The 26,233-nt window shown below is 48.6% G+C and overlaps 1 protein-coding gene across 2 annotated transcripts; it reads right to left on the reverse strand.

Annotated features, from left to right (window-relative positions):
- Nucleotides 1-15,989: 15,989 nt before the first annotated feature.
- LOC141954843 (lymphocyte antigen 6E-like) lies at nucleotides 15,990-24,350 on the reverse strand. Of its 2 annotated transcripts, XM_074894830.1 has the most exons (5): nucleotides 22,451-24,350; nucleotides 21,546-21,666; nucleotides 20,751-20,870; nucleotides 20,241-20,392; nucleotides 15,990-16,312 (listed from the first exon to the last, which is right to left on the reverse strand). In XM_074894830.1, exons 2-5 carry the CDS (start codon nucleotides 21,595-21,597, stop codon nucleotides 16,037-16,039), a joined length of 600 nt encoding a protein of 199 aa, XP_074750931.1. In that variant the 5' UTR covers nucleotides 21,598-21,666; nucleotides 22,451-24,350; the 3' UTR covers nucleotides 15,990-16,036. The 2 variants fall into 2 exon arrangements, with proteins under 2 accessions (XP_074750931.1, XP_074750922.1); XM_074894821.1 differs by lacking the exon at nucleotides 22,451-24,350 and having other exon boundaries at nucleotides 21,546-21,836.
- Between the last annotated feature and the right edge of the window lie 1,883 nt (nucleotides 24,351-26,233).

The raw sequence follows: 26,233 nt of genomic DNA on the forward strand, positions 1-26,233 counted from the left end.
GACAGGCAAAGTGAGCGTAAGAAATAAGATGGGATGGGAGGGAAGTACCGATGCTTCACCGTTTCCCCTATGGTGGCATTTCTGCGCAAAATGTGCAGACACTGTTCAGGGATTAACCACAGCCCTTCAGGGTCCAAAGAACATTTTTTACAGCTCCCCAAGTCCCAGTTTAACGAGTCACTGGAGTCAAACTGTGGGGTCTCCTGTGGAGCCTGGATGGGGAAAGCATCTGGGGCATCACCTGGCCCCTATCCCTGTGTCCTGAAGGAGAAGGCTGCAAAAGCTCTGGGACCCAGACTGGGGTCTGGCCAGGTCCCAAAACCACGCTATTTTTGTGTGCTGTTGATATTGTGATCACGCCCAGGGCCACTGCAAGGACTCTGGACTCCAACCAGCACCTCAGCCGTGGGGTGGGGGACGGGTGTCCTTTAAAGCAGAGAGCAGCTCAGTTTTTTTCAAGCAAGGGGTGAGGAAAGCTGGAAGAAAAGCCTGGGCAAAGACAACTGGGGTAGTGGGAAGTGGAGATGGTGTCAGAAGAACACAGCGTGGAGGTGATAAAACTGCATTCCCAGGGACATAAAAAAATTGAGGGGAGGGCAGCAGGGTGAATCTTGCTGCAGAAACTGGGCTAGGTGGGTGTTAACCTGATGGATGTCATGAAAGGTATTAAACAGTTAACAGAGCCTGGGAGTTTTAAGGAAGAAACCTTAACCCACTTCGAGCTTGGCAGCTGACAGCGTGTATTTGTGCCAGACCTTGGGAGCGCGTTGTGCAAGGCCTGTCCCTTTTGTGTAACTGGAGCCAGACAAAGCGTGTTTTCAGCCCATGATGGAGCAGCGAGGTGGAGCAAACTGCCAGGTCCAGGGATGTTTTAATGTCAGCTCTCTCCACTTTCTCCCTTTTTCTTTCTGGACGGTGGCTCCAATAGCAGCTCTCCTCCATGGCGCAGGGAGGAAACTCTCTGTTTCAGCTCAGGGTTGTAAACTGCAGCCTCAACAGGGAAAAGAGAGGCCATGGGACAAGGTGAGAAGGCTGCAGCCATGGGTAGTGCTCCCAGTATCCCTGAGTCATGCAGATGGTGCATGCAGGGCAGGCAGTCCAGCCTAGCCCCCAACAGCATCAGGCTGATCTGGTCGTGTCCTCTCCTACTTCCTTGGCAGGTCAGGGAGGGCTGGATTGCTTCATCTGGCCATTCAGTGGCAACAGGGTTAGGTGAAGGACCAGAAGGGGGTAGATCATGGGATCCAGAAACCCCAGGAAAAAAGGAAGACCTGCGTGGTATTTTGCCTTTTCCACCTAAGGTCTGACTATTGCAGGCATCCTGCTCTGTTCTTCCCTTTCCCAAAGCACATCTGGGTCTGTCACTGATCTGGTAGGCTCCAAACAACAGGACAGAGCTCCTCAAGTCAGGCTGGTGGCAGATGTCCTCCAGCTAGGAAGAATGGGGGTAGCCCAGATCCAGTCTGGCTGAAATACAAGGTGATCTGGGTAGAGTTCAATCTCAGCGTGACTGCTGCGATGGTCACCAGGAGCCTTGCTATCGGTCACAATGTGTGAGGAACCTGAGTCCTTTGGGGCCACAGGTACCACCCAACAGGGAACCAAAGCCATTTTGTCACATTCCCTTAACCTTCCAAGGTCCTAAGAGATAATTCAGTCCCATCAGCTTGGAGGCTTATGGGGAGATATCAAACAGCACCATCATGCATGGAGTCAACTACCATGATTCACATCCCCGCCAATGCCCTGCCTGAAGGGCCAGATCAAGGCTAGCTCACCAAACAGGGCACAAGCCCAGCCCCAACGCCATCCGTGCCGTTTGACCATCAACATGGCTTGGGCACACCCCAACCAGCATTGTCCCAGACAGTGCCCTGACGCGGGGCTGCTCCTTGCAAGCAATTTGGATGTAGCCACTCTGTTTGTAGAGGAAAGAAGTTAGAGTTATGCACGTGAATCATCTTTCTTGGATCCAGGGCCAAGGTTTATTACTCTGTGTTGGCATCTCTGCAGCCAGGAGAGGGGATATTGGAGACCTGAAGGGAAATAGGCAGTGAAGAAGGTTCACTGGGAGGAGGAAGATGTGAGAAAGAAAAACCTCTTGGGATTTCCCCAAAAGAGTTAATGCCATTCCTCCCCAAGGAGGACACCACTGGCCACAACCATGTTTGGGGAGAAATGATCCTCACAGGTTTATTTAAGTTTGCACTGCAGCTCAGTTGGTAATTCCCACGTCTGTCATTGCTTTTTCACTGAAAGTGGAAATTTCCCCTTGTCCAAGGTCCAGCCCTCCTGATCCTCTTCCATGACATGAGCAGTCAACGTGTCAGCACTAAAATGGGACTGTGCCCTCTGCTGCATGTTCACACTGGTCCTGACAAGTGAGTCTCTGTTTTTCTTTGAAAATCTTGGGCTGCGATGGTCTTCTGAACCGTGCCAGTGTTAAGAACTACTAGTCATTTAGCTTAACTAAGCAAGTTTTAAATAGAATGAATTGCTCAATCATTTAGCATTAGGACACAGGAGTTACAGCATAATATTGTGTGATTTGGTATGCTGCTTAACATTACTTACTTAGCATGAGTAGCTAGATTTGCTGAAGCCTTAGGCCGCAAGCTGTGAACTTTCACCTAGATATGCTGAACTTTTACCTAGTTAAGCCAAAGAGGGCCTCCAGAGCCACCGCAAACCAGAAAATAAGGAGGCTACAACCGTTAGCAGAAGCTGCAACTTTGCAAGATAAGAACAGTTAACAGCCTGCCTGAAGACAGAGGAGGAATCCAATAAGGTGTTAGAAGATCCCAGGCCAGAAATCACCATTGGACCAGAAGGCGTGTGAAAGGCATATGAAGAGCGCGTGAGGGGCGGGTACATGGATTGTAAGGGTATAATTGCCCAGGGATTTCTTTGGTCAAGGTTCCTCTCCAGACGCACCCAGCTCGTGATGGTTTTTTCCGCTGTACCATCTGAATAAATTATTTTTATAAGATTTGATGCCTGAGACTCTGCTATGGGAAACCTAGGGCTGAACCTGAGGAAACGAGAAGCCCTTGAGAGTGAGAATGTGTTTGTGAAAGGAGAAGAAAGGGGCATCCGTTGGCTCACTGGAGTTGCCCACTGCGAAGGGACTCTGGTCCTAGCAGGAAAGACTCAGGTGGTGTGTATGCAACTCCTAGGATGGGGTATGTGTGCTCGAGTGTCTACTCCCCTAACACCAGTACAAATGCTTATGAAAGGCCAGTGAAAAGCTTTGCCGCGGAAGATTTTGGCTAGCCTCTCCAGGAAGAAAAGTAGGTGACAGCTGTCACGTTTGTCTTCACAATCGTCTTTCTGATCACTGTGGGGGTTTTGTGTTTGTTTTGTGGGTTTTTTTAAAATAAATGTTAAGATCCTGGAGTTACACGGTGGTGTAGAGAGCAGTCATTTGAACCTGCCAGGCCAGCGATATGTGAGAGAAACTCATCTACGACACAGCTGTGGTAGCAGCTGGCCTTGTGAGAGCCTCCACAGCTGTCCACAGGGACATCAAGAAAACCTTAGTCCACTCGTCCATTTCTCTTCTGTAAGAAATAAAATTTTCCCTGTCTACCCATTAAAGAGGGTAGACAAGAACACCCCGCCCTGGAAGGCAAGGCAACAGTCATGGTTTTCAAAATTGCTCTTTTTTTCTTTTTTCTTTTTTAAAATTTGCTTTAGGTTCTTGACTCATTATTTGCTTGATGGGTGTTTGAGGCCTGAAAGTGATCTTCTGCGCTGAAACCCAATAGCTGAAACTTCCAAGGTTAGGTGAAAGCTGAGAGCAAAATGAGAAAAGTACGTTTCTCTCTCTGTGTAAAAGCTGTGATAAGCTCCACAGACAACCTCTCTACTCTTAATTTGTTTTAGAGACTCTGGGCCTGATTTTTTACAGGAGGGTCCCCACTGAGAGTGGAAAAACTCAACAGGAGTGGAAAAACTCGGCACATGCGTGGGAAGATCAGGATGCTCCGGTTTCTCTCCTGGCCCACTCCTGCTGACCCAGCCAGGTACGGCATCAAAACCCCAGTTGCATGGTGAGAAAAAGAGCTTGGGCCATCCCTCGTTACGTCTAGAAACTTGTCACACCTCAGGTAATAGCCATGCTGATACCTCTGCAACTGCGGCTGAGGAGGGCAAGGAGAGCAGGGCTGTCCCTGGAGGAGGAGGCCACGGCAGGTGGAGAAGCTGCAGATCAAGGAAATATCCTGGCTGAAACCATCCCAGCCTGACGGGTGTGTTCAGCAGGGCAGAGAAACAAACAGGGTGATACCTGGGAATGCAATCATGTTCCTCACTAGGCAAGCAGAAGAGCATTTTCCCAAGAGGGTTAGCCAAAAATTCAAGGCTGTGTGCAGTTTGGGCTTTTAAAATTATTATTATTTTGGAAAAGCAGGGCATGTTTTTTCTGGGGTGCAATTGGTCTGGTGGTAGGGCAGAAGAAGAGAAAGGCATTGGTCCACCTCAAGACCATCCCTGCACACTGCAGCTGGGCTTTGGCTTCTCACACTCCATCTCCACCACTCCGTGGGGTATGGTGAGAGCAGCTCACATGTCGTGACTGATCCCATTCACCGGCAGAGCAGCCCCTCTGAGCCCAACTCACCAACCACTCAGCACAAACAAGAGCTTGTAAACCTCATGGATGACAGCCTGGGAGGGGCATGGGAACCAAAAACTACCCACACTGATCCAGGGAACAATACCAGGGTGGAAAAGTCACCCTGGGTTTGCAGACACCCTCCTGCTTGCCAAAGAAAGGGCACGGTAGGAACAACTCACCCCATCTTGTTTGCGCACACTGTGTACCAGGCTTTTACCCACTCCCAACTTGTTAAAATGTCAAGAAAAAAGACAGCTGTGTCTTGAAGGGACTTTACAATGTTTCAGCAAAGGCTTCCAGATCCTCAAAACTGAGGCTGAGTGAGGAGAGGCATGCCCAAAGTCATGGGCGTGGGAGAGCTCCTCAGCCCGTAGATGCCGCAGTTGCTGCTCCTGCCAGCTTTGTTTTGCAATGTGACCACTGCTGAAGGAGCAGGGTGGAGGGAAGAAAACAGGATCTCCGATGGGATAAGAGGCCCACGAAGCTTTCCTTCCCCTGAAAGCAAAGCCCAAGGATGTGCCCTCCCATTTCTGGGCTGTAAACACAGCGCTTGGCATCAGGCCCTGGTTTTGCTCACAGCCACTCTCTCCTGCCTACCTGTGTGGAGGAAAACTCACTTTCGTTCAAGCTGAAAGGGAGATGGGATGAAGGAAGTGCCAACAGAAATAGCTCTGGGGTGAGCTCAACACCATGAGACCTATTCTGCAGCCAAAACCTCACCCCCTGCCCTCTGGGTATGGCTTTCACAGCAGACATACAGGGTATCTTGTCTCCTCTGACACATCCACAGCACCAAGCAATGCCTCTGGTGTCACTTCCACAGCCAAAACCAGGCCACGACATCGCCAGTGCCCTCGCTGCCACTGCCTGATGGTGGGATGGGTCCTGCCCACCCACTCAGATCTCATCTCCTTTCCCCAGGGAAGGGTGGCCAGGAAGGGGAGGAAGTAACACGCCAGCCTGAGCAAGCAATCCTTGCATGTGCAGGAGTCAGGTCTTGCTTCCTTTGGGTTTCACATGCCACAGTGGGATCCTGGCTGGAGCCACCAACTGCTCCGATAACAAAAAAGAGCTGTGAACCTACTTCTACACCAGTAAATAATCAAGGGCAAGGCACAGGCTTGCACATTTGCCCACCATCAACACTCACCCATGCCAAGAAACACTTCCCAGCCCATGCCCAGGGGACAACCCAGGGCCAATCAACCGTTTGGATGTAGCCACCCCATTTTGGGGGTGGAAAAGGTGCCACAAGCATGCCATACTGCCTAGCCTCAGGGCTGGAGGATGGACCCTGCCCTGTGCTGTTTACCTGTCTGGATGGAGCCTCTCCCTGCAGCATTTAGCCTCAGGAGCTTGGTTTCACCTGTTTGCTTCTTCACGCTCCTGCCAATGCATGCGGTGCAGCATGTAGCATGGAGGGTCTGGAGTGGGAGGTGAAATTATCTGCAGGGACGCTGCTGTGACAGCCTCCGACCCAGCTCCCTCTTGCTCCAAATAAGAGGATGGAGCCACGCAGGTAGGACCATTTCAGTAATGCCTGGGAGATGCTGAGCACCACTCCTGCTGGTTTCCTTGGAAGCAAGGACAGCATCTCGGGCAGCACTGGGTTTCTGCCACCGCGCCTTGGCGACAGTGGGTATTTTGGGAAATGAAATAAGGTCAGACCTAGAAATTCATCCAGCTCTGCTTCCTCTGAATCCTTTAGCCCCCACAGCAGGCAGCAAACCTTGGGAAGAGCATCTGTCTCCAGGTACAACCACCCCAGCAGCAAGGTCCACATACCCAGAGGAAGCTTTGTACTGCTCTAAGCATGGGGAAAAGAGACACAGAGCAGCCTGGGGAGGTTTTTCTGCTGTGGGGAGGGGGTAAAGCACCACCATCCCTTCTCACCACTGCTGACATCCAGCTGGGAGCTGGGTGACGAGCAGACCAGCCAGCCTCCCAGCTTTTGCAGGGTAGGGCACATCCCCAAGCCTCCTCCTTGCTCTCCTGTCTGCTGTAGCATGGGCTGTGCCCTTGTGCCAGTGCTGGGGAGGAGGGCAGACCTCCTGCTGAAGGAAGAGGCAGGTCAGCAGCAGCATGTAGCCCTCCTGCTGACTTTCAAGGCTTTCTGAGGACATGGGACTCTGCACCTCACCCTGGCATTGGGCTCATTCCAGGGACCAAGTCCTGGCTCTGGAGCATCTCTTTTTGCACTGTCAGGAGACTTGAAGTTGGCCCTGGACCCCATCAGACCTACTGAGCAGCCTCAGCCCACCATGAGTCCTTTCACGCTGCTGACAACAAATCAGGCAGTGTCCAAGTGACCAGTGCACCGAGCAATGCCCACACCCTTGCCCTCACCTCCATGCCTACACCCATCTATTGTAAAATCTCCCATGTGGTGGGAAAGTGGGGGAGAGATGTCTTTCTGTGCTGTTTTCTTGCCCCCCTTCTAATAGAGCTCCTAACAAAAGCTCCTCGGCACCACAGTGAGTCAAAGAACAGCATTTCTGGAGGAGTGAGTGACGTGGAAGCAGCCCCGGCTTTGCCATGACAGGTTTCTGCATCGCATTATGGAGAGGATGAGTGTTCACACCGGTTATAGCAGCACAGTGCTGCGGGGGCCTGGGAGAGGCAAGCTCTGAGTGCACAGACATCGGCAGTGGGTGGGCAGGCTGGACCTTCCTGGTCCCACTGTAAGGACATCTCTGGACCAACTGGGTGAAACATCACTAAGATACTGAGTGCTGGGATCCAAAGAGCCCTCCAGGTCAGGGCGAGAAGCCCTGCATTGCTATCTCCATCTTCAGCACATGAATCAGAGATACTGAATGACTCTCCCAAGGTGAGACATGGGGAAGTGGTGGTAGGGCTTGGTTTGAAGTCTTGCCTAGACCACCTTCTCCCCAAAGGCCTTCCTGGTCTTATTCCTGTCTCTACTTTTATACAGTTGCTGAGGACATCAGGCAGTGGGTTGAAGACAGGGTTAAAACCCACGGGTGAGGAGGAAAAATGTGGAATTTCCATGATTTGCATGCATGGTGGGTTGTAGGTGCTAGTCTTGTTTTTTGGCTGTGACCATTTATGAGAGGAATGAAGTTAGAGGAGTTCGGTATTAGAGAGGTGGGAAGATGTTCAAGGAGTCATTGCAAAGAGGGAAGGAAAATCAGAGAGAGGCAACAGAGACACCCATAATGGGACAGAAAAGCACAGAACCCTCCAATATGATCCCCTTTTTAGTCCCCAGGACCTCATAGGTGCCAAGAAAATAATGTTCCCTTCATGCCGCCCAGGCCCAGCCCAACATCAGCCCAGCAATTTTGGGGACCCCAAGAGCACCAAGCCATAGGAGAGGGTGGGACAGAGAGTTGCACCCCACTGCCAAGCAGCCCATAGCCACAGGCTCTGGATTGAAACCTTGCAGGTCTCAATACCAGCTTTGGGGTTCAAATGCAAGTGCCACCTCTTCTAGCACAGGCACCCCAAGAGCTGATATTAGACGCACCAGAATTATCTTGCACAGCCAAACCAAGGCACGTCCCCGGCGTGGGAGTGAGCAGACGCTGGAGGCTGGCCAGAGCCTGCTGTCAGAGCTCAGCGTGGCTGGCATCAGCAACGCAGTCCTGCAACCATCCTTCCCAGGGCTGCTTCCAGCCGAGCCATTTCATCCCCCCACATGGCTATTGGTTTTTCCCCCTGGAAATTGCTCCAGGAGCATCGGCTTTCTGCAGGCAGAAAGCATTTTGTGGCCAGTCCGGCGCCGCACAGAGGCACCAGCTCCCTCTCGTGGGCTTAGTCTGGCTCTCTGCGCTGGAAACCATCCAGGATTTCCAAAGAAAGTGATTTTTTGTTGCTGTTGTTCCCCCCACCATAATTCAGAATATTCATTAGTGCACCAGACATGGAAGTTTTATGGAAATGTGCCAACTTCCATCAAGTTTCCTCTCGTGGGCGTGTTTTTTTGATAATTTTGCCACCCTTATTTTTTTTTCTTTTTTTTTTTTTTCTTTCTCACTGAGGCTGGGATTCAAAGCAACTAATTTAGGCATGTAAATGGTAGTTCTCTCTGACTCACTTGCCCTGGGCCTCTGAAAAGAGTTGAGGGTCTCCAGTGAGCCCTTCAAGCGCAATCTTCGATGCCTGTCCTGGGAGGGGGGAGTCACCCCAGAAGTGCCCAGCTCTCTGCAACCTGGGGGGGCAGACACAGACGGAGGCATCCAGCATTAGGTAAGTCAATGAAGGCCACAGCATGAGTCCTCAAAAGCCATTTCAGTTTGCAATGCTTGATATCAAGTATGTTTTATGAAGTCAAAAGTCAAGAAAGAAAAGGAGAAAAAAAATTTAAAAAAAAAAACAACGCTTTTTTGATTTGTACCACAAACTATGTGTCTTGCCCCCAGACAGTGCCTGAAAAACAGTCATTTCAGCTTCTAGCTTTGGTTTGGAAAACTCCTGGTTTCCCCAGAGAGCTGGAATTGCCCCCAGAGCTGAATTTCCTGCAGCATTTCCACCCAAGCCCCCAGCAGGGAGTTGTCACAAGTCCAGAGAGGTGTTTGTCCACCCTGCAGCACACCCTGGTACCTGCTGGGGACAACCAGGGGTCACTTCCCCCCTCTTCCTCCCTTCCTGGGTTGCGTGACCCAGCATGTCTCACCAGCCTCCCGATGATGCTGGCCACCCCACAAATAAAACACGGACTTCACCCCGCCGCCCCAAGCCTTTTAGGGAATTAGGCAACATCAGGGGCTGCTGTGCTTCAGAAAGGTGGTTTGGTGATTTCCTGCCTGGTGTGATACTCATCTCAGTGGCGTGGGTGTCCGTGGGACAGATGGGGTGGCTGCTGGCCACAGGAAGGCTTGGTGGCCACCACCCATGGGGACCTCTGCCCCTTTTTGCAAAGCTTGACAGCTCCATCCTGCTTGCAGCCTCCCTCCCAGCGCTCCTCCAGCCTTGCCCACACGCACAACTCAACGCAGGGCTAAATTTATCATGTGGGTTTGGCTGTTTGAGGTAGCTCTGATAGCAGAAGGGATGGGTGACCACCACACACAGCAAGCCCAACAGTCCTATAGCCTAGACCCGAAGGAACCACGTCACAACTCCCCCTGACGTCCATCCAACCAGTCCCTTAGGTATTTAAAATGCTGGTTATTATCTGCAACCACGCATTTATTATGCCATTTGTAATTGTTTGTTGCTTCATCTCAGTGCTGCCTGTGCCTGCCAGCTCCAGCCACTGAAAGGACTGTGTGTTTGCTTTATGCTGCCTCTTCTAAGTGCCGTGCGTGGGCGCTTCTTTCTCCGTGGACCTTTCTCCATGCCTTGTGCCAGGGTCTGGTAGCCCATTGGGAGGACAACAGCCCTCTCTCCCCTCTCTCCCCATGTCTGGCTGGTTGGGTTTCCCCTCCCCAAATGCCTACAATAACACCGTGATGAGTCTCTGCAGCATCTTTCTCCCACACCCTGGACCATCTCCAGCTGAGCTGTTTCTTTTGCACTGGGGATGCCCCAAACCACTCAGATGTTGCACCTGAGCCCTGCAGAAGGGCTTCTTAACCTCTCTCCCACCTCTCCCATCACCATCACATCTTTGAATGTGGTCAGAGGAGCTCAGCGCAGTCTGTAACCACGATAACAACTAGTTCCTTTCCACCCAGTGCACAACCCCTTTCTGTTTAGGGTCCTCCAACCAACTTTCAAACCCAAGGGATGAATGCTGCCTTGCACAACACAGCAAGGGGCACGGGCTCAGGGTAATTTTCTGGACAGCTTCATCCGTGTTTTAAGGACTGCCATCTCTCTGTGGTCCTGACTGGCTCTAATTCCTGGTCAAAATCAGTGGTTAGGAATCACTCCACCTCTTCTTCTTCACTGCATATCTCAGATGTATTGGAGAGGAGTAATTGCCACCAAGGTAGCTTTGCACCATGGGAGGAGGGCAGATTTTCATGTCTGTGAGCTGCAGTGCCCTTTGAGCAAGGGAAATAACCCTTTGCTCTTCAACTATGCCCAGAATGATTTATTTCCCCTTATATTAGCCATGGGATATAAGAATGCTTTCCTGCAGCAAAGGCAGACCAAACCAAGCAAAAAACCCAGCCAGCTTTGCTTTAAAGCAGAAAAAAATACTTGACTGTGTTTTCCTGCAGGCTGTGGGGGACTCTGTCTCCACTACTGCAGGACGTGTAAATCCAATGCAATGAAATATTAATTATTAGAGTCTGTCCAACTGGGATTCCTCAGTGCTTTCAGAGAGCTGAATAATTCCGGCGCACAGGAAAGAAAACACACAAGTCCCTTTTTTTTTTTATGAGAAAATATTGTGTGAGGAGTAAATTAGAGCTTTTGAGCATTCGGGCTGAGGGGCAGGAGGGGACTTGGATTGCTTCAGGAAAAAAAATAAAAATTCCTAAATAAGGTATGAAAGAAATCATGGTCTAATAAAGAGGTAAAGGGAGGTGCATCACCCAGCGTGGCTCCTTCGGCACGGAGATCTGCCCTCGCAGCATGGCGTAACTGTGAGAAGGGGGGGGGGTAGAGGAAAGTAGAAGTCGATTAATAAAAGAGAGCGCACATCTCTGAAGACTCCCGTTATGCAGCACTTCAGAAGAAGGCATTCATCCAGAGCAGCCACGGGCACTAGCCCAAGGCAGACGCACTCCGCACAGCTCAAAACCCCTTTTGTCCCTCTTGTTTACCAGGGCTGGGCTCGAAGCACAGCGCAGAGCATCATCCCTTGGTTGAGCAATGTTTTGCAGATTTGGGAGCCCAGGCTGACCCAAATTTAAGCATTTCCATGTTTTTACCAGAGCAAAACTCCTCCAAAAAGTGCTGCCTGGGAGGACGGAGAGGCATTCAGCAGCACCTCTGGCTATGAAAAATCTCTGAGGTCTCATCATTGTTCATTTTTTCAGCTTCCTTTTACCCTCTTTCTCTGCAGCCTCTGGAAACATCTACATGAAATATTTGGCCTCTCTGAAATCTGTATTCTTCTCTTAAATCCCTCCACTGTTCCTCAGCAGCTCGACCCAAATGCTACAAATACTTTTCATTATGCTGCGGTTGCTTTGGGGGATGTCGGAGGGACGGGTAAATGAACGGCTTGCTGGAAGTCACACTGCCAAGCTGTAGGTCCAGGGCAGCACTAGCCCCAGCTAAGGCCACTTGGCTCGAACAGCCACAAGCAAGTGAGGCAACACGATGAAAGGGATGACCAAGACAACTGCTGGAAATGGAGGTGGGGACAAAGCCTGCAGATAAACAGAGGTGCACAGATGTGCAGGCTGTGCAGATAAGAATCTTTTTGATAAAAATGTGGCAACGCAGGCGGAGCCAACAGGAAAAAGTATGTGGCTGGCATGCCTGGCTGTTAATGGGGCACAGGGGAATGTCATTGTCCCTAGCTGGGGGCTGGGAGTGAGAGTCTGGATGGAGAGGGTGAGGGGTACAAGAGAGGAGAGTCGTGATTAGAACCCAGCGCAGGCTCAGGCTTTTACATACAGAGCTGCATTTTTCTCTTCCCCAGCAGCAACCCTGTGCATTTGCACACTTCCCCTTCTGAGCCGGCTCAGAAGGGTTGTTATTTTTGCCCACCCCTTCCCCTAAGCCTGGAAGCTGTGTCTGTGTGGCTCCCAGCAGCTCCTGAGATAAGATTGGAGAAGAAACCCCTCTAGAGATTTGCAGGACATGCAGAAGCAGCATCTCCCTCCCCCAGGGTGCAGAGGGTGTAGCACAGCCGCTTCTCCACCAACCTGCCAGGGCGACAGAGCTGAGGCATGAGAGGCAAGTGAGAAGCTACAGGTTGGGAAGCAACACAGGGCAGAAAGTCATGACCATAATCCTTTATCTATTCTGCAGCATGCTTGGTGTCCATACCCTCCTCGGTGAATCTGACCATGCTCTTCAGGCCTTCAGGAGCCCCTTTCTCCCACCACCGCTGAGCAGGTGAAGAAGGACACTGGCACAGGACCCCCCTGCCATCTCACTGCCGAGCTAGCCTGGGTCCTGGGCAGGCGCTGAGGTTGCACAAGAAGGTTTGACAGCAATATGAGGTGTAGGAAGCCAGGCCCAGCATGAAGTTGTGATGTGGGCAGGTCTCAGAGCACTTCTTGGTGATCCTCTTCCAGAAAGACAAAGAGCCTTGCCCAAAGAAGGGAGAGAGCAGTATTAGCAATGAGAGTTTGTTGAGTGCTCCTTGATGTTGTGCAGGACGGAGATGGGCTAATGAGTCCCACTGTCCCCCACAGCCCCAGAGACCGGCAGGGTGGCCAGCTCCACAAGGCATTCAATATCCCTGCTGAGCAGCTGGCACCTCCCAGCATGGACCTTCATGTCAAGGCTTTTTTAAGTGAACAATGGCATACATGAGACAATGTTTATGCCTGGAATGAAAACACATTTTCAGGCTTCTTTGCTTGAAGGAAATAATTTTATTCCCCTCTATATCTCTCCAGACCTTCTCATCCACCCTGGCTACCTGCTTCTTTTCATCTCCTTGTCTAATCAAGGTTCAAATTTATTTGTTCTTCCTCTGAAGGATCCTCTCTTTGTCCTTCTTCTCTCGGTGTCCACTGCCTTCCCATGCAGGCATAAAACAAAGGCTAAAGAGGACAATCTCAATGTGTGGTGGGGAGGAGGATTTCAACCCATGCAAAGTTCAGCACTGCCAGGCTGGGCTAGCAAGGGCTCCACCTCCCACACGTGCTTCTCCATGACTCCTCAGCCCATCCATCAACAAAGGGCAGCCACAACAAATCCAGCCAAAATCCCACATCCCATTCCCGAGTCCCCATCAGAGGATACACAGCCAGCACATACCAATTCCTACAGAGGCAACATTGGTCACACAATACTCATCCTTGTCCGAGCACTTCTCGGCCTTCAAACACCTCCAGTTGCTTTGTTCCCAGTCACAGGTGTAGCAGTACAGGGCATTTGCTGCAGGAAGAGACAAAGGATGTGGAAGATGGAGACAAAATGCCTCCAGTCCTGGTCGCAAAAATTACCACCTTCTTTCCATTGACTCTTAATGCACGAGGTGCAGGCCTGCTGAAAATGATGGGGCTGCAAGACCCACCCCCAACCTATTCTGCTGTCCGCACACTTGCACATTTACACCTGACACAGGCACTCAGGCACACACAGCTGTGCATACACGCACCAATGATGCAAGCCTGCCCTTCCTGTCCTGCACTAAAAACAATAGCACGATGGGCCAAGGGCACTGGGTTTGATGTGATGCAGGGAGCTGGGAAGAGTCTACACGGACGTCCCAAGGCTTGGGATCATGCTTCATAGTTGCTGGAGACACTATAAGGTAGACTATAGCCTAATTGGGCAGTAAGCATTGGCCGTTGAATAGGGTAAATTTGGATCTCCATAGCCTAAAGAAGTCAGTCTCCCAGGCCTGTGTCTTTGGGTGGGACTTTAATGTCCTCAAACGTATATCCATTACCTGGGTTAAAAAAAAAAGGTGAGGAGACTGTCTTTTAACTCTTTGCTGTGTGAATTCAGCCCAAAGACACGTGCAGTTTAGCATTTCATTTTTACTGCCTAGGTTAACTCACACAGATTGGGCAGTCTTTGTTTTGGCACTGAAGACAATCTCTCTGTCCCCCGGGCCTTGTTAACACTTGGAAATTTGTCAGAATCGTTATTCTGGTAAGTGAACAAAGCTAAGTAGCAGAAAGGTATTCTTAGGCCACAATGAGACAGAAATAACTATTCCAAGAAATTATTTTCTGCACCAGACAATGTGGCAAATTTCCAAGTGCTGGCAAACCCTATTCCACTTTACAAAATGAGGAAAAACGTTTATTCTCTCTGGTTGCTTAACTGTCTTGTCTGTAGAGGCTGTAAGATCATATACTTAAAGAGGGCTCTGATTTCATTTGCAATCTCTCTGTGAAATAAAATACATAATCTATAATGCAAATAATATGCAAATATACATCTCCACCCAATATCCCAGCATAAGGCTGCTTAACCCATTTAGTCCACAACCCAACTTCTCCCTAATTCCCCAACTTTGTCCCAAAATCTCTGAAATCAGCAAGCTTGCTGGGTCTCTGAGATGGGCAGAAATCAGGAGCATTCATCAGGCAGCTGCACAAAGCCAGATGTTGTAGATCTGGCCCTATCCCGCTGCTGCTAGAAACGGCGTCAGTGACTGCAGTAGGAACCAGGTGCACAGAGTTGCTGATGTATTGTGCTATCATAGTCTGAAGCACTTCATCAAGATTTAGAAATAACCACAGTCTTGCATCATCTCAACAAACTCACTGGAAAGTCTCTTAACAAAGGCAGAACAGTGGCAACTGCTTCCTTTTTTCTGTCTTGCTTTCATGAAAATCCAGTAGTGACATGCATCTATAGGGAAATTTCCCTACAGAAAATAAATGTTTCACACATCCGGGCTGAGACTACAGATAAGAAACCCAAAGAGGAGCACTTTGTCCTTCAGATGCACCATTGCAAGAGCTAAGGCGCCCTCTCCCATGATTCCTTTCCCTGGCTACGAGGCCTCCCTGACTTTAAAAAACAAAATTATTCTTTGTCTAGTAGCAAACCGTGACACCTCACCTTGATCTGCGCATAGGATCAAAGCCAGCAGGGCAAGGAGGGAAGCCTTCATCTTCTCAGTTGTGTCCGCAGTCCAGAAAAAGCACCCTCACCTGGGGACAGGATATATATCTTCCCTGCGTTTAGACCGAGTGATGATGAAGACAACAATTTTGAAAGAGTGGGCAGGGATCATGCATTATTTGAGAGGTTAGGAATGCATGTGGGTTGTTCTCTCACCTCGGCATTGCCTTCAGGCTGGTCTGGTGGGTCCAGAGAGGAGTGAAAGCACTAAGGCAATTCATTCCATTTATTGCTTTTAATACTTTAATTTATCTATGGTCAGGCTAACAGTGCTACTGAAGTCTGAGTGGGGTTTTTGACTGTTTAGCTCCAATCTGGTCATCACACCTGTGGCCAGATAGTTGAGTGAAGGCAGCTACTCAAAGCTAAATGGTAGTAAATTGCATAAATTAATGGCTTCATCTGGGTGGATTATTGCCAAGTGCATTTCCAGGGTTAGACCTGGAGAACTCCCAATATTTACAGTCAGGTTAGATCTAGCTAGGTATTCATGATTGGCAATATAAACAGGAAATGTCTTATAATTTCCTGTTTGCCTATAAAAGCTGCTGGTTACCTACAAAGTCCTAAATGCTCTGCATCCTTGTTTTGAGAGCAGCTGCTGCAAGAGAGCGACGGCTTTGGGGTTCAAATGCAGAGACCAGGACACTTGAGGTTGGTTTCCAACTTTGCAACAGCTTTCCTTTGCTACATCTCAGCAAAGGGTAAAAATATCTTTGTCCCACTTCTACATGCAGCATCCGATTCAAAGTCCTGCTAGATACCAGCCAGGTATAATGTTTTCAGCCTTTACGATTTCTCTGCCTCCTTACATGTGGGCAGAGCTGGAGCTGGTAATTTCAGCCCTTCTGGGGCCTCCTTTTGACTGCCTGTCCCACTTCTGCTTCCAAGGTAAGAGTTACCAGGAAGTTTGGTGCTGGATATCAGCAGACATCTCCATGAGTCACCACTCACCAAGCCACCAAAGAGCAGAGAGGATGAAGCAGGAGCAGCCCCTCTGAATAAAGCTGCTTGGGCAATCAGCTCTCTGCTCACCCCTTCCTTCTCCACCCTGCAAGACTTCATCTGCAAGAAAGAGAACAGAGACCCAGATGTAGCGACACAACCTGGGGTTTAGAAAATGGAGATGAAGAAGGAGAAGAGGCAGAGGCTCAGAAAACATGTGGAAGAAAGAGATTAGGTGGACGAGGGGAGGGCTAAAATGATTGGGGGCCAAGATTAGTTTCTGGGCAGGAGATCAGTCAGATGAGTAGGCATCCCTGAAGCAGGGGTCATGCTCATCAGAGACCTTTAGAGCATCTGATGGGACTAATCATTGCTCATCACAATGAAGGCATGGCCAGAGGAAGTTCGAGGAACACCAAAACCCATAGTGTCTTTCTTTTCAAGAAAAAAAATAAAAAAAAAAAAGAGAGGTGGGATTTTTTTGGTTGGTTTGCAGATATTTCTGATGTTTCTGACACCAGCATTAAACCACTGGCTCTGCCAATGCAGCCGACATAAAGCAAGATCAACAGGATGGTGAAGTCAGCTGTGATAACCCCACAAGCACTAACCATTCCTTGCTGATGGACATACACCTTCTGGGCGTGGAGAGGCTAAGCCACATTGCTTGCCCAACAGATGAAGTTCTGCCAGACCCAGGCGCCACATGCCACCACAGATGCCACAGAAGGTGTGTCAGTCCTCCCAGATGTCACGAGGCAGCAACTGAAGAGCTATTTCAAGGAATAAGGATTGCCCAGTGTGATTCACTGCGTGGTGTCCTCTTGCAGGGATGACTCTGGGGAAGTCTGGAAATCAGCCTGGGAAGCCAAGACTCAGAGTCCTGCAGCAGCAGGAGCACGCTGGCAAAGGTCTACACTGATAAAGCAGTTTGCTTTAACCAGATTTGACTGGTTTTTTTGAGGAAGAAGGAAAAACAATTGTGTTACTCTTCAGTAGGATTAACAACGTGCATTCCTAAATATTTTTTTTTTAAAACAAAGAAACTTGTCTGACTGTTTATCCCACACTTCCAAGGACTGATGGTGTGAACATTTTCTCTCTGACACAGAGCTGGAGAGGAGTCACCTGGTCCAGGGATTCAAATCTGCTCCTCACTGACAGCAGGAAGATGATCTGCAAGGGCATAGGAAGTGGTCCACCACTGCTCTGCTGACAGGAGTGGTTTGATGGACAAGTGTGATGATGGACAAGGGTGCACGATGGGTCCCTTGGCATTTTGAGGGTTGCCAATGGCCCACTGAGCCAGATAGTTGGGAAGTTACCATCCTGGCCTTAGGCACGTCTGATGTATATGTGTGAAGTGTGGGACTGCAGTGGCTGGAATTTCCTCAGAGGCACATGGGAAACTGAAGATAGTCGTGTCACCTTGAGTGGCCAACACATGGAAGCAGCACGGAAGGCAGTGCTTGGTTGGGTCAGAGCAGAGACCTGCAAAAAAGGCACCCCAGTATCCAACATCACAGAGCAGAAATGAGGCAGTAAATTAAATGTGTCCAGGACCATCTCCAGCACGGAGGCCAAGAGATGGACATGAGCAGGGCCTGTTGTGAATAGTCCTTCCCTTGTGCTCTCTCCTCTGTTTTTTCCCAGACATTGCATGGGACTATGGCAGTTGGTCCATGTTAAAACTTTGCCAGGGAGCATGCTAGCAATTAAAATGATTAATTAAATGTTGTGGATGATGACATTACAGGTCAGGGCTTGTTCCCAGGAACTGTTTATTTCCCTTGCTTAGGCTCAGCCTTGGAGATCAGACCCTTTCAGGCATGTGAATCACATCCTTCAGGATGAGAGCTTGGTCCCTGATTTTACTCTTGGCTGTGCCACACCGCACTACACAATTGTGTTAGAGCTGGCTAATAAACATGGCTTAATTTGGCTGCCCTCTGCAATGTTCTGCAATGATCAGAAGTCAATGAACAGAAGTCAGCCAGGGATCTGCCCATCTTCTGGGAGCTGCATACTGGGCTCTTCTCGTGAAAGGCCTCAGGACAAGTGTCCACATATGGAACCACAGCAATGACGAGGGACAGAAACATCATGGCTTGGTGTCATAAGATCCCTTTCTTTTATTTGCCCTGAAGTTTTTAACTGTTCAGCTTCCCTGTGGTCAGAGCATGACATCTGTCTCATCACTTCTTAGGTGGCATCTCAGAAGGTTCCCAAATATTTCCATCTATCCCAGCATCATCCCAGTCTGTATGTATTGCTGTTTCCCACCCAGCTGCTAATACACCAGGCCAGAAGAGGTTCTCAGCATCAGGTATAATGTGGGCATTGATCTCTCTTCCCAGGTAACAAGTGATAGAATGAGAGAAAACAGCCTCAAGTTGCACCAGGGGAGGTCAAATTGGATATTAAGAAAGATTTCTTCAGGGAAAGGGTTGTCAAGCACTGGAACAGGCTGCCCAGGGAAGTGGTAGAGTCACCATCCCCGGAGATGTTTAAAGGACATGTAGATGTGGTGCTTAGGGATATGGTTTAGTGGTGGACTTGACAGTGTTAGATTAACAGTGGTCCTGCAGGGCTCATTCCCCATATCCTTCCTGGTTGTGATCTTCTCAAAACCAGGACAGCAAGGTGGATTGTCACCACCATCACCCTGACACAGATCTGTCCCCACCTCAGATCTTCAAAGATGTTTCAGTGCTTAACTCCTAGGGAAGCCAAGGCAAATTTGGAGCTAATCCCACCAATGGGTTTACTGAAAACTAACACGGGTTTAAACCCTTTGCATGCCAAGTCACTGAAGGACTCAGACCCTGTGGCTGCTCCTACCCCACCTCCTATGCACTCCCCATTCCTGGGTGCTGTGAAGGTGACCAAGTACTCACCCTGGGAGTCCCACTGCAGGGCAAAAATACTCAGGTTCAAGAACACAGTGTGAGGAGCCTGGGGCCAGATTACACCAAGGTGTTGAAATCCATCAGAGAACCTGCCCTTTGGCTTCCTCACAAGCATGACAGGCAATTAGTGCCCCAGAGGCATCCTAAAGCTCTGTTTACCATTATCACCTGATTTTATGGTGTCTCTGGGACTCATTTATTACCAAAATCACAGTTGGGTCTGGATTAAGTTACATACAGGATCATACCTGCACTTGGGGGCATTAACAGGGCTATCCAGCAGCAAGGTCAAGGTGTCACAAGCTCCAAAGGAGGTCACCACCATTTCCAGCTGCCCTGGAGCTGAAACCACACTGCAGAAGAGCTCTCAGAGAGGCAGCTATGTCTATGTCTACCAATAATACATTGTTTAATTGTTAGTATGCTCCTCAGCACATTTCTGGCCTCACTAACTTGGACCCTCCCTGACAATTTCAGATCTACTGGTATTTTGGATTCAGCCACCTTATTTTGGAGGAAGAGAGCTCAGCTACACAATGAGCACCAGCTGACCCCAGGATGTTTCATTTGCTAATATGCCTTCCCTATGCTGTCCCAGACCTTGTCAGGACCAGATTGTTGACAGCAAACTAGAACAATACCATTGAATTTGCAAGTTCATTATTTTCCAGACCTTTTCTATAAGCCTTCAGCAATTTCTGCTTGGATGAAACAGTAAGAGACACACTCTGATCTGGGTCTGTGCTGATCAGGATTGTATCCTCCTACTCACCTCCATTTGTTTAGCACTCTGTCTAATTGCATGAACAACCTGACCATGCTGCTGGCAAAACCCCAGTCCTGCTGTGAGTCAGCACTCAGTAGACATTTCTAAGATTTTTTTTTTTTTTTAATGGTGGCTGCAGAGTCCTGTTGCATGAGAAGCGATAAAAGAACAACAGAGATCTCTTCTCCATCAAGCTAGCTTCAGACTAGCCTTTCCAAGCCTGAACATCAGATGTTCAGAAGACATTCTGGGAACAGAAGAACAAAATGACTGAAATTGCTGGGGGACCAGGATGGGTTAAGAAGCTTGCGTGGGTTATTCAACAGGGACTTCATTACAGTCCAGTCCAGAGAAGGGGCTTGGTAACACTGACCAGAACTGCAGTTCCCAGCACCACCGTGGGAGGTCTCATCCCAGATGCCTCATTGCGATTGCAGTTATCCTGACTGCAACATTCGTAAAGGTCTTGAAACACATCGCAAGTTGAAATGCAGTCTTTGCTGATCAACTTCTGTTGGTGAATGCCTGGATAAAAAGTCAAATAAAACCAGCCCATGAATCTTTCTCCCAAGATCAAATCCTGACTTCACTGTGTCAGCAGCATGTGAGATCACCCAAGTCTACATGGGTTATGGTGTTCATTTAACCACCCTCTGCCTCACTGCTCAAACAAAGAAATAATTGGGCTTGATCTGTAACCCAACATTATTCAAGTTCTCCCAAAGCCCCATGGAAGGGAAATGTTTTAGACCCGAGTACACTGGAGCAGAAAGGGGGGAAGGACACAGATTCACTGGGAGCAGGGCTGGGACTGGGACACAGGAGCATTGGGCAGCAGAATTGGGAGGTCACAGCAAAGGCAGTTCATGACAGTAGGACTCACCAGCACCTTTCTTCTCAACTATAGTCACACAGGCTGTCTCATTTTTGGTACATGGGGAAGTTGTCAGGCATTGAGCGTTGCTCGTCTGGTTGGTGCAGGTGTAGCACGTCAGCGACTTAGCTACAGGAGGAGAACATAAATGATTTGCATGAGATCAAAGCAAGAAACCCCTTCTCAGCTGGACATGTGTCCATGCTCATGCAGGCCACCAGAGATAGAAAAAGACAAAGGATTTAGCTGAGCCAGTTCTACCCTTTCTACTATCCCATATCTAGAATTGCTAAACACACACTTCCCTGTAGAAAAACCCTCCTTCCAGGTGAGTAGGACGCAGAGACTTTCTGGAGATGTTGATATTCAACTACCCCATTACAGCATTTAGCAAACAGTCACAGGGACAGAAGAGCATGAAGGCTGCACTCAATTTTTAGCTCAAAGCTTAATTGCAACCCCATCCAAGAAGTATATCATTAGCTGCAGATCTCAAGAAGCGACTGGCTTTGCAGAGAAACCCAAAGGGCTCTTCTTACCAGTGGCACATTGTGAGAATTGGGGAAGATTTTGGCTTGCTCTGTGGGCAGCCCAAGGCAGGGTGTCTGCAGCACAAATTCTCTGACAGCTGCGACAGCACAAAGGAGAGGCAAAGCTGACTGTGCAGACCAACTCTTTATCTATCATTATCTACTGACTTCTTAAAGACCACTGGACTTAGAAGTTACAGATGTGACTTTTCCCCAGAAAATGCCAGTTCTCTTCATCCCAGCCCAAGCCTTGCAGTAATCCTGAACAACTCACCAACGTCCACGCAGAGGACAGCAGCCAGACACGCCATCAGGAGAGCCCTCATCTCTGCTTGCTCTTCTCTGCCTGCACAGTCTTCAGGGGAAGCAGCTCCCAACCCTCCGTGGGGTCGTAGCTGAGAGGGTGGCCAACGCAGAGGATGACACGGGTCAATCTATGTGGTGCACAGCCCGGAGCAGGGGACAGACACGTACTTGCAGAACCTTGCAGGGACCCAGCGCTCACATCTGCTGTCTGAGTTGTTCTCAGGCAAAGGCAGCGCGCAAATGTTACTTAATACCTCAAAATAAGCCAAAAGGAAAGCAATTGCTACTGATAGCAGCAGTTCCTCTTTGAAAGAGGGCAGGAGATAAAAGGTGGGTAGGAAGTGGTGACCAGTCTAGGAGGAAGCAAGGCCACCAGAAGGGGGATGACGACTCTTGGGCTTGCATGATGGGCCTTGGTCCTAGAGAAAAGGGGATATGCATGCTGGGTTCAGCAAGGAGGAGCCACCTTTGAGGACCAGGACATCCATCTTTGGTTTCCTAGTCGGAGTCAAGCCTAGTGCCTTGTATTAGCACCAGGAAGCTTGTTCCCTCTGTGGCTACGCATATTTCCCTCCTGTGATTTGGCCCAAGTGTTGCTCTACAGGTTCCATTGCCACAACTCTAAACTGGGCGTGGTACCAGCAAGATCAGGGGAACCCAAGAGAAGCAGAGAAAGACGCCGTGTTACTGCTATAACCTCAAAATCTCCTCATTGACAAAGAGAAAGCACACCGTGAACATGTGTATATATATTATTAGTATAATTGAAATCTTAACAGTGTCATCCAAGAATGATTGTTGGTCTAGATTTACTATAGGAAAACAAAGAATAATTCTATGCAGAATGATATTATTATTAAAATTATTACTCACACTTAGTGGTTTCTACCCCTTTTCTTGGTGTTATGCTCACCCTTCCCACTCTTGGGTGTTTCATGCTGGTGGCATTACACTGAGTTGTCAACATCTGTGGGAGGAAAAATAAGATGTTCACAGTGATGGCTGCTCCTTCCTCTCACCAGGATTCACTCAGGGTCATTTTAATTGTGTTTGGTAACTTTTTTTTTTTACATGCTTTTTTCACTGGTCTGCAGCTGTGTGTTACATCTCAGTTTACTATATGCAGTGCCTTCTACATAGGTACTACTTTTGTACTATTTGTTACCCCTAAAACCAGCCTAGTCCAGCTCCAGGTCTGTGTTTCTTCAGCTGAGTGGTTTATAGCTGAGGTGTCTCCAGATCTAGCCCAGGCCCTATCTCATCACCCCGTACCTGCACTCCTCTGCACCACATCCCACACCTCCACTTCTCAAGACCTTTGCTCTTGTACCAAGACTGCATTTTTCTACACTATGTCCTTGGGTCAGAGTCATAAATACCTCATTCTGAACAAAATAACAGCTTGCCACTGCTGTCTATATAAACCTACAGCTGCACTATACAGAGATACACAAAAGTAAAACAAATTAACCACAGCCACTTGGTCAGTTAGAAAAATTGCTCTTACCACTCAGCCAAGTTGAAAAAAAAAAAAAAAGCGCCTCAGGCAGGTCAAGACAAGCTCAATAAGAGCAGACCTAACAAGACTGAGTCCCAAGGTCTCACAAATTCAGTTTTAAGCTTACGGACTGTTATTAGCAATGGTAATACCAAACTAAAGTGCTTAGGGATATCAAACCATGTTGTCTTAGACTTTCAAATAGGAAAAACAGGATGGAGTTATTCTCCATTTTATTTATAGAATTATACCTCCTGGTTTGGACCAGCATTTTTTAACCCAGCACACAGGAAGGGACTATGAGGACAACTCAGTACAACTTTATGTTGAAGCTCTTTCAAAGGTAATAATATAAAAAAAGAAAAGGGAAAGAAAAATGACTTATTCACACAGTACAGGGGTCATGGGTTTTGCAGCCACAGCCCAGGCATGTCACTTGCTAAAGGGGCCATGCTCCAAGTCCTCCCCACCTGGCTTTAGGGAAAGTGAGACTAAACCAAGCATAACTAAGAGCAGTAAAGGAGGATGAAAGGAATCGTGACCGAAGCACAGACTGCATGCCAAAAGGTAAAGATGCTCAGCTCTTTACCAGCATTGCCAAGACCCCATTGCATGCTCATATGACACACATCACTGCATCAGGACAAAGCTGGGGTTGGTGACCCCCCAATGAAAGACATGGGGATGAAGCAGAAAGCTGAATGAGATATGAGGCTGTAGCCATTCCATACAAGGTCCCAAGGAAGAAGGAATAGAAGCTGAATACAAAAAAAAAAAAAAAAAGGGGGATTTTTCCACATGCCTGGGCTAGGAAGAGAGGCTAGATCTGCTGGGTCTGGTTCTTCACCTCCCCTCTCTGCCTTCAAATCTCATCCCTGGAAAGGCAACCAGCAGAATTTCAGGCACTCAATGTCATCCCATGCCTGGTTTTGTGGGGAATCCTTCTCCATGCAAACATGGGGACAGTGCTGGGTCCAAAGATGCACAGGAGAGGAGGTGGTGGAGATTTAACCCCTCCAGGTCTTTCCTCCAACGGAAGTGGGGTTTGCAGCACCAGGAATGAACTATGGAAAGTCAGGAACTGTTTCTGCTGAAGGGACTACTAAGAAGGAAACATGATCCCTAATCAAAACCAGTTGTGATAATTGCCACCCCATTCTTCTCCACCTGGGCAAACTAAGCCTTCAGGAGCTGAAGAGTACAGCTATAGCTTGAGAAATAAATGGAAGAGATGACACAGAACAGCTTTAAAAAAACCAAAACCAAAGAGCTCATTCAAGTATAGGTGACCTGTGGGAAGGGATTAGATACTTCCTTGTCTGGCCCACCCTGTCAGATAAATAATCTGCCCTGTTTACAAGAGAAGGGACAGTCTGTATTCAACCCACCCAAGCTAGAAACAGTTTTGGTTGGGGTTTTTTTTTTTTTTTTTTTTGAAAGGCATCAGCTGTCTGCCTCACCATCCCTCCAGCAATACAGGGTAAACCCAGGGAACCGCTGGAAGCTACCTCAGTTTGCAAAGACTTCGCATCATGCTCTTCTCAGGCTCATGGCAGCAGAAGGAACTTATGAGCCCTCCTGCGGCTGTGAAAGCAGTTATTCAAAGGCTTATTTCTGAGTCAAGACAATCACTCATAATTGCCATTTAATCCAGACTTGGATTAAGGATATTAATGAAATAATTTATTGGAATGCCTCATGTCCCAGCTTGCAGTGGCTCAGGATTAAAGGTCTAGAGAAGCCATTCTCAGAGCTTGGGATGAGCTAAACTGAGCTCTTCCTGATTCTTTATTTCGTTTTGAGTAACACATGTTCAGCTAGCCAAAAATATCACTAGTATGGCTAAAAAGAAGCTGTAGTGAGAACCAGACTATATGTTATCTACTCATTCCCTGTGGGACACCCGCGATAGGCAGCCATCCCCCTTCCACAGCTACACAGAAGTGCCAGTTCTTCTTTGGAGGGCACAAACTTGATATCCTGGCACTTGATCCTTGCCTTGGAAGCCCTCTCTGTGTCTCTCATTAGACCGTCCTTCATTTTATCACAGGGATCCAATTTCTCATAGGTTAATCGTTAGCTTTCCTTTGCAGCCACTCTCCTTGGCATCACCAGTGCAACATTTACAACCATGTGGCAAGGGCTAATGTCAGTCCAGTTTGAGCTTGTTTTACAGCAGTCTGAACTTGGCTGACTGTTGATGGACACCGAGTACAACTATGTAAACCCAGAGAGCTCCTTAAGCACGTTTTATTTATGCCAAACCACAAACATGGATCTTCTCTTCTGCTAAACTGTGCTGGAAAAGGAAATGCATGTGTTCATTCCTTGTGTTCAGAGACAGAGGGTCTGAAGCACAGTGGAAAGGGACCTGGGGGTCCTGGTGGACAACAAGCTCAGTATGAGTGACCAGGGTGCTACAGCAGCAAAGAACAGCAACAGGGTGCTGGGCTGCATCAGCAAGGGCATCACCAGCAGAGATGAAATCTACTCAGCACTTGTTAGGCCACACCTGGAATACTGTGCTCAGTTTTGGTCCCTGCTATACAAAAAAGATGTGGCCAGGCTGCAGAGGGTCCAGAGAAGGGCCACAAAGATAATCAAGGGACTGGGCAGCCTGTCATGTGAGGAAAGGCTGAGAGAACTGGGTTTGTTCAGCCTTGAGAAGAGAAGGCTTAGGGGAGACTTTGTCACCATGCTCCAGTATTTACAGGGTGGCTACAAAAAAGATGGAGACTCCCTTTTTACAAGGAGTCACACGGAGAAGATGAGGGGTAATGGGTACAAGTTACTCCCGAGGAGATTTCAGTTGGACACAAGAGGAAAATTTTTCACAATGAGAACAATCAGCCACTGGAATAATCTCCCCAGACAAGTGGTGGACTCCTCAACACTGGACACTTTTAAGATTCAGCTAGACAAGGTGCTGGGCCATCTTGTCTACGGTGCTTTTGCCAGAAAGGTTGGACCAGATGATCCTTGAGGTCCCTTCCAACCTGGTATTCTATGATAATCTCAGTTTAAATATTGTTCTACCCCTTTCCTCCATACTGACAAAAGCATTCCTCTTTAAAGATTCTGTTCTATTTTTCCTTTTTTTTTTTTCCCCCTCTTCATTTTTGCAACATCAGACCTCAAGGGAAGAAGTGAGGGGAGGA

This window comes from Strix uralensis, chromosome 1 (genome assembly GCF_047716275.1).
Source record: "Strix uralensis isolate ZFMK-TIS-50842 chromosome 1, bStrUra1, whole genome shotgun sequence".
Taxonomy (NCBI): Eukaryota; Metazoa; Chordata; class Aves; order Strigiformes; family Strigidae; genus Strix; species Strix uralensis.